Source organism: Armigeres subalbatus, chromosome 2 (genome assembly GCF_024139115.2).
Source record: "Armigeres subalbatus isolate Guangzhou_Male chromosome 2, GZ_Asu_2, whole genome shotgun sequence".
NCBI lineage: Eukaryota > Metazoa > Arthropoda > Insecta > Diptera > Culicidae > Armigeres > Armigeres subalbatus.
The window spans coordinates 285,923,101-285,931,748 of NC_085140.1; the positions used below are offsets into that span (position 1 = coordinate 285,923,101).

The window sequence follows — 8,648 nt, forward strand, 5'->3', positions numbered from 1 at the left end:
CCTTGACCTTTCGGGGACCAGTAGGACAAAAAGTTTATTAAATATTTGTAACGGCCTAATTTATCCATTTATTTTTTATTTACCACCCCCTTCGTTATGCAAAGACCAACTTGACAAAAAAAGGAAAGGAGTCAAGTACGAGACACTAAAGACAACCTTACTGTTGAAGTCGAAATACGTATCTGTCAAGGTACAATAAAATGGTGCAATTAAATGGGAAGGTACAAAATCGTCTTATGACAAGTGAAGACATTCCACTAAAAAGCTCAAAATAATTTTCTTAAAAAGAAGGAATTCATTTTTATTCCAGCCTAATAGCCTTAAAACAGAAAAAAAAAATCCTGATCTCTATATTTCATGGTTTTTGTACCATTCTCATACATATAAGGATCTCTATCTCATTGCTTCCATATTCATCCATATTTAATTAATCATGTCAATTGATCTGCATTATATTTTTGTGATATTTTAAGCAGTAAGCACGAATGTTAGCAAACAGTGGCAATGGACAAAACCGGGGGCAACAAAAGCTGAATACAATAAAATCACGTCATCAATGTATTTCAGTAATTAAAACAAATAATTGATTATAATTATGCATAACAGTATAATCGTTCTAGACTTATCAACAAATCGATATAAAAATCCTAATACTGGTAACTCAGACTTGGGGCAGAGAAGCTAACAGTGGCCAGGTTGTTGGAATATGCAGCCTTCTGAATTGGGACAGCTACCTTGGCAACTGGGAGGGCAACCTTGTGAACGGGATAGGCGATCTTGGCCACAGGAGCAACGTAGTGCTGAGCAATTGGAGCAACAACCTTGGCAACTGGGACAACGGTCTTGACAATCTTCTGTCCTAGTGGTTCACGGTGTACCACGGCGTTGAATCCATTGTGCTCATCGGCGGTATAGTCGACAATTCGGCGATAGCCATCGGCATCGATCAGCGTGTACTGTCCCTTCACATTGTCGCCGTGACGTTCCTCCTGTTGGCTTTTGATGTCCCCGGTGTGGTCATCATGGACGGAGTACGCGAACTGGTACTCAGCTGGACCATCCTGGTATTCAATAGACTTGATGGCAACTGGTAGAACAGCGGCACTGGCGGCAGACACCAGAGCAAGGAGGGCCAAGAACTGCAGGATAATTGAAAGAAAACATTAATTCCTAATTGAGAACATTTGTGTTTTCTGCATCTGCTTACTTTGAAAGCCATTTCCAAGAATTTAATTGAGGGTATGTTAAGATTCGATAGGTGTAAAGCGACTGATGGTTTCTCAATCAAAGAACATAGTATTTATACTGGTAGAAGCAAATTTGCAAATGGACCACATTTTTCTATCGCAGAAAAACATTTTCGATTGAATCATGTACATACCAGCAAACTGCTATGCAAAGAAATGGTGACCTTTGCGCTGTCGAAACTGCCCACTCCTAATCATAAATTACAAACCAAGCATGTGCAACAAATCTAATAAATGTGCACTGTGGCAAACATGTGCCGCGTATTTTCAAAAAGTAGACCCCAGACAGCCTTTGAAATTAATCTCATGTCAACTGGCCATAAAAAAGCAAACCAGAACACACATGATAAAATGCGATACATTCCTATCGGCATTGGCCATCACACCTCACCACGCCGAAGTGAAATAGAGTTGAACTTCAAAAATTCGAGCATGATTGCATGCTACAGCTTTCAATATCTATTCGGTTTTCTTTTTGAAATCGTATTTATCTTTGGTATATCACGCTTACGCTTGGACGTATCAACTTCTCTGTACGATGGTCTGGTCAAAATGTGTTGTGTGAACCAGAATTAGGTAAGTAAACAGTATGCTTGAAATATGAGAAATGTTTGGCCAAAATCAGATTTTTGTATGATTTGATTTTGAAGTGTCAGTGTCTTGTACTTGACTCGACTCATCGTCGAAGTCGAATAAAGTACGAGAAACTGAAGACGGCTTTGCAGTTGAGGTCGAAATATCTGTAAAGATTATAACGCGACAGGTGAAATCTTTCCAATAATAGAGCCTAATAATTTTCTTCCCACGAAAAAATATTTCCGAATGTATTAGGTATTAAAATTTTGACGTTCGTTCGAGTTGCAGTTCTGCTTCTTCAATGCCTGTACATATCAGCTTGAACATGGCTTGATTTAATAAAGAATTATTAATTGAAAGCTTTTCTATGCCTGCCATTGCATAAGTAGGTATGTATCCTGTGTTGCAAATATTTTGGTTTGGTTTATTGGACTATAGGCTGTAAGCCCGTTACCCTGCTTAAATATTATACACAAAATTAACGTTACACATACAGTTGTCCTCTTAAATATAATCTTAACTTATTACGAATCACTTCTGTTGTCATAGTTGTGGAAATAACATCCTGTAGTCTGTTGAAATCATTCATGAACCAACTAGTTGGCTCATGCTGCGTGTAGTTCCTCGATCTGAATGGAGGATCAAAGACTCTCCGACGACGAATGTTGCAAATAGAATGGATAAACAAAGCCTAGGGAGTCGAAAATGTTTCCCACATGAAAACATCCTGGACATGACCGAGATTCGAACTTGACATCTCCGAATTAGCATTCCTACGGCTTTGCCCTACAAGGCTAACTGGAGACCGCAGTATAAAATGCAATAGATTGGGTAACATATCTAGCAAAGACTGGCATTTAGTTGTTAAGGAAATAGTAATTGACCTGTATGAAAGCAATTAAAAGATTCAATTTAGATTTAGATAAAAAAGCAATTTAAGGCTCCCCAGACCTAAACGATTTCATCGCCACAATGCACAGTGTTGCTTTTTGCCGATTTCGTGTTCTTTTTTAATAGCATCGTTTCTGTTGATTTTTTCGCTAAAGTTTGTTTGGAGAAGACGTTAGATATGACAAGGGCCTTTTTTTTCGTGAAAATCTGTAAAATGATTAATCCACCTAAAAGTGAGATAAAAATTTTGCTTAACCATTTTTGAGCATAACTTTTTTTCCATGTTTCAGTCATTTTTACCACCTTCTACAAAGTTGTTTGGCTAGCAAAAATAGGGGAAGAGGTGGTAAAATGAACAGGGGTGGTAATGTGAACAGTAGGCTATATTTATATTAAAACACTATTTAGGCGTATGTTAATCATGCACACGTTTTCTTCGAAATAAGATAAAGTACCAGAGCTAATATTTTGGTTTTGAGACCGAACGAATAGCTATTACTATCCAAAATATCAAACGAGGCTGTAAAAATAGGGTCTGATGTAATTTTCAACCATTTTTCCGCAAACTTTAATTCTTAATAAATTCATAATAACATTGATTCAAACCTGTTCTTAGTACAGCAGCGAATAGGACAACCTTCACAAAGATGTTGCAGGGGTAAATAGTAAAATTATTGGTTTGCATAGTTAGAGGAAGAGTTATTTATCCCAAGGCATGTATGGGGGTAAAATGAACACTTGTATCAAACTTCTCAAATTTATGATAACATTTGTGCAATTGTGAAGCGGAGGTTTAAGAAACAATCCATATCAAATAACCAAGATCATTCCGTGCCGATAGTTCGAACGAGCCAGACGTGTGTGCTGTGTCTCATCGCGGATTGTGTTCGGTAGTGCGAGCTGTATTGTGTGGTGCTATTCCTACCTACGGATCCAAGGCGATCGCTGTCGGCGAGTGAAGTAGCTGCTTCTGGCGACGGCAGTGAAGCAGGTTATTATTACTGCTGCTACCTACAGCAGCAGGGGCAGATAAGTAGAAACGTTTTTATTGTTCTCCCATCTGCTTGATTCGGAGTGGGACTGATAGAATAAATAAAATTAGTTTTTTTTAAGTTTTTTTTCTGATTAGCTATTAGTCTTAAGCTAACATAAGCAAAATCATCCTTCCACCTTGCGGGGTGAGAATGGAGACAGAGACTGTGGAAGGCAATGGGCCTCCAAAAGATGCAGGGCGCACACGATTGTACCATGCGGCTTCGCCTGGGCCTTGGGTTGTTTACTTTCGGCATAAAGTGAAGAGCCTAGATTTTCTGGGCATAAAACGAGATTTGACGCGTCGTTTTACGAAGCTTGAATTCAGCCAAATCAACAGGAACAAACTACGCATCACCGCACCTACATACCAGGTGGCGAATGAAATTGCTGGCGACAGGGCGTACAATGTTGAATATTTAGTTTATGTGCCCTCGCGGGAGGTCGAGATAGAAGGCGTAATTAACGCAGCGAGCTTGACTTGCAAGGATGTGCTTGCAGGGAAAGGTCGCCTAAAGAACGCCCTGCAATCTACCGTGGATATTCTGGACTGCAAGGAATTGCATTCAGCAGCCACGGTAGATGGCAAAAAGGTTTATTCCAAGTCAGGCTCGCTTCGGGTGACATTCGCCGGTTCGATGCTTCCAAAGTATGTCGATATAGAAAATATGTTGTTTCCGGTGCGTCTTTTTGTGCCAAGGGTATTTAATTGTACCAACTGCAAACAACTTGGTCACACTGCCGAGTTTTGTGACAACAAACCACGTTGTGGCAAATGCTCAGAAAGACATCGGGAGGAGTTCTGCCAGCAACAAGCAACAAAATGTGCTTATTGTGGTTTGAACCCTCCCCATGGTTTGCAAGAATGCCCGGTGTACAAAAAGCGCACCGTTGGTACAGCGCTCCAAGCAGTCGTATGCGGAAATGGTTAGGTCGCAAGACACATCCGCCACAGCCACTGCATCGACTTCTATTTCAGCCACCGTTCGTGTAAGTGATTATTATGATTCCACTAGCTTTATGTACCCGGCCTTGCTCGGAATTGCCAGTTTGATTCGCAGTTTTTTTTTCACAATCGGAAAATGAATAAACCAATTGGTCAACAGGATAATTGCGTTTTCTTATCGATACTTCATCATTTGATCAGAAGAAGGCAGATTTCATTTGAAAACATTGACTGGTTTTGAAGAAGGGAGCAAACCCATAATCGCCATATTCCGGGCAAACGTTTATTTCTAAAGAAGGAAAAACATCCACCGATGCCTTATTCCGGGCAAACGTCTATTTTTAAAGAAGGGATCACATTCACCATCCAGAAGGAAACACATTAATCATTGCTTGTCACTGGGCAACCATAATTTCGATAAATGGTTAAATTGATCGATAACTAAACAATACAATAATGGGTTCAGAAGTTAGGCTGGAGCATACACACAAACATACAAACATTGAGTTTTATATATCTCAGGTACTTATTCAAAAGGACGTATGTGATTTTGTAAACAAAGATGCATACGTCGATTTGTCAAATATGATGGCACTCCTACGCAAACCAACACAACGAACATGTAGCCGAAACCTCCCCTACCTGTATGTGGCGATGGTTTGCGTGGGAGTGCTATCAGATTGCAGAAATCAACGTTTAAATTTTTGTTTACAAAATCACATACGTCACATACGTTGAATAAGTATCCGAGATATATAGATAGCTAATAACTATATGTATTCGGCTTTGCTAGGGACTGAAAAGTAAATTATTCAATTAAAATGTCCAATGCTGTAGCACAAAACCCACAGAGGTAGATCTACCGCTCATAGAATTGTTCCTTTGTATCAATCTATTTTATATATTTGTTTGGCCCTTCTACCTTTTCAATAAACATCTTCCAAAAATAGAGAATAAGTGTACCAAATCTGGTTGTAATTTATCCTGGGAGTTACACTGAATTGCTCATTTTTTTAAAGACAACCCCTTCCCCATAACTTCCCTTTTTCCCCAATGACCCTCCACCTCCTTTGTTATCTTCTCCTTGGGATAGAAAATGTGTACACCAATTTTGGTTGAAATCGGTCCTGGGAGTTAGGTGTTACACTGAATTGCTCTTTTCTAAATACAACCCTTCCCCTTACCATCCCTTTTTCCCAATGATCATACCACCCTTTGTTATTTTATCCTTAGGATAGAGAATGTGTGTACCAAATTTGGATGAAATCGGTCCAGGGGTTCAAAAGATACACTGAATTGCTTGTTTTCTGAACAATACCCCTCCCCAGCCCCTCCCTCTTTACCAAATTACACTTCCATATGATCGACTACTCTTAGTGAATATGTGTACAAAATTTGGTTGATATGGGTACTGGGGTTGGGAGTTACACTGAATTGCTCGTTTTATAAAGACAACCCCTCCCCATACCCTCCTTTTTTACAATGACCGCCCCACCGCTTTGTTATCTTTTGTTTAGGGTAGAGAATGTTTGTATAAAATTTGGTTGAAATCGGTGCAGGGGTTCAGAATTTACTCTGAATTACCCGTTTTCTGAACCATACCCCTCCCTCAGACCCCTCCCCTTTCAAAGATTACACTCTCATATGGTTGTCTCCTTATATTGAATATGTGTACAAAATTTGATTGAAATCGGCCCTAGGAGATGCAAGTTACACATAATTGTTCGTTTTCTAAACAAAACCCCTCCCCCTTTTCTAAATGACCCTCCCACCCCCTTTGTCAACTTCCCCTGAGGATAGAGAACGTGTGTACCAAATTTGGTTGAATTCGGCCAAGTGGTTCAGAAGTAGTTAGCGAACATACATACATAGATTGATTTTTATATATATAGATATCAATTGACGAATTGGACTCTGACGCAGCCGACATGGATGATTCTGCGGAGGTACACGTGCCCGAAAAGAGGAAGCAACCGTCTTCCCCGGGATCGCGCCGTAAGAGAACAAAAGTCATCCATAAAAGCTTGCCAAAATCTGAAGGTAATGGGGGTTTATTTAAAATCCCGAAGCAATCTGTCCCTACTGCTTCTTTTGATCCTAGTTGCAGTAAGGCATTTCCGTCATTACCTAAATCCGATGTTTCGAAGAAACATCCGGCTAGGAGAATCAACGAAAGAAAAAAACAAATTCGCACTTCTAGAAAAAATATTCCGTCCAAGCGAGGATTGATCTCCTTTAAGGACCTTGTGGACCGTTTTTTGAATTTGTTCAATATTCCGAATTCATTGAGGCCAATCATTGACCTCTTTATACCAACAGTAGAAAGTTATCTGAAGCAATTGACTGTTTCATGGCCCCTTCCTGCAGAAATTGTATCTTTCGATGGATAATACGGCTATTACACAAGATACAATCACTGTGCTGCAGTGGAACTGTCACAGTCTGAAAAATAAATTAGACGTGTTCAAGTTTTTGATTCGCAATTCCGATTGCGATATATTTGCACTCTGTGAAACATGGCTTTCTTCTGAAGATGAAATCAACTTCCACGATTTTAACATTATTCGCCAAGATCGGGATGATCATTATGGTGGCGTTCTTTTGGGGATCAAAAAATGCTACTCCTTCTACAGAATCCCCATTCCGACTGTTCCCGGCTTAGAAATCGTCGCATGCCAAGTAAATGTGAAGAATAAAGATCTTTGCATAGCTTCAGTGTACATTCCTCCAAATGCCTCTATTATTCGTCGACATTTTTGGAGCGCAGTCTCCCTCCTATCATCTCCAGTATTGATATTGGGTGATATGAACGCACATGGTATTGGATGGGGCGAAACGTATGACGATTATAGAGCGCCTATTTTCTATGATTTGTGTGACGATTTCAATTTGAATATTTTGAACACTGGTGAAATAACTCGAATAGGACCAAATCAAGACAAAATTTTCAAAACGACTTATCTGCTTTTGTAAACAAAGATTCAAACGACGATTTGACGAATCTGATAGCTCTCCCACGCAAACCAACACCATCAACAGGTAGCGGAAACCTTCACCTACCTATTGATGGTGTTTGTTTGCGTGGGAGAGCTATCAGAATCATCAAATCGTCGTTTGAATCTTTGTTTACAAAAGCAGATAAGTCGTTTTGAAAATTTTGTCTTGAAATGGTCAACAAAGCCGTATTGATCTGTCTTTATGTTCAAATTCACTATCATTAGATTGCACGTGGAAGGTAATTCAAGATCCCCATGGTAGTGATCATATGTCGATAGTTACCACAATTAAAAGTAGCTATCAACAATCTGAGCCAGTTAATGTTCCTTTCGACCTCACGAAAAACATTGACTGGCCAAAATTTGCATCGGCGGTAAAAATTGGTATTGAATCAACTGATACTCTTCCACCTTTGGATGAATATCGATTCCTTACTGAGTTGATTCAAAAAAGCGCACTAGAAGCTCAGAAACGACGCGTTCCAAGTACATCTGTCATAAGAAGACCAGCCACTCCTGGATGGGATGATGAATGTACTAAGTTGTATTCTGAGAAATCTGATGCCTTCAAGGCGTTCCGTAAACACGGAACACGAGCTTTTTGAAGAGTATTTGAGGCTCGAAAGAAAGCTCAAAAATCTTCTGAAGGCAAAAAAACGTAGCTACTGGCGACGTTTTGTCGAGGGACTATCACGAGAAACCTCAATGACAACACTTTGGAAAACGGCCCGCAACATGCGGAACCGCATTTCCACCAACGAGAGTGAAGAATACTCCAATCGATGGATATTCAACTTCGCAAAAAAGGTCTGTCCAGATTCCGTACCAGCAGAACCGCCATTTCGAGAATCAGTCACTGATCCCGGTTCTTTGGGTGGACCATTCTCAATGCTGGAACTTTCTATGTCTCTTCTTTCATCGAATAACTCTGCTCCGGGATGCGATAACATCAAATTCAAT

The 8,648-nt window shown here is 39.9% G+C and overlaps 1 protein-coding gene across 1 annotated transcript; it reads right to left on the reverse strand.

The window, feature by feature from the left end:
- Positions 1-535: 535 nt before the first annotated feature.
- Positions 536-1,325, reverse strand: LOC134212344 (larval cuticle protein A2B-like). Its single transcript, XM_062690105.1, has 2 exons — positions 1,208-1,325; positions 536-1,139 (listed from the first exon to the last, which is right to left on the reverse strand). The coding sequence occupies exons 1-2, from the start codon at positions 1,217-1,219 to the stop codon at positions 648-650; spliced, it is 504 nt and encodes a 167-aa protein (XP_062546089.1). The 5' UTR covers positions 1,220-1,325; the 3' UTR covers positions 536-647.
- Positions 1,326-8,648: the final 7,323 nt, after the last annotated feature.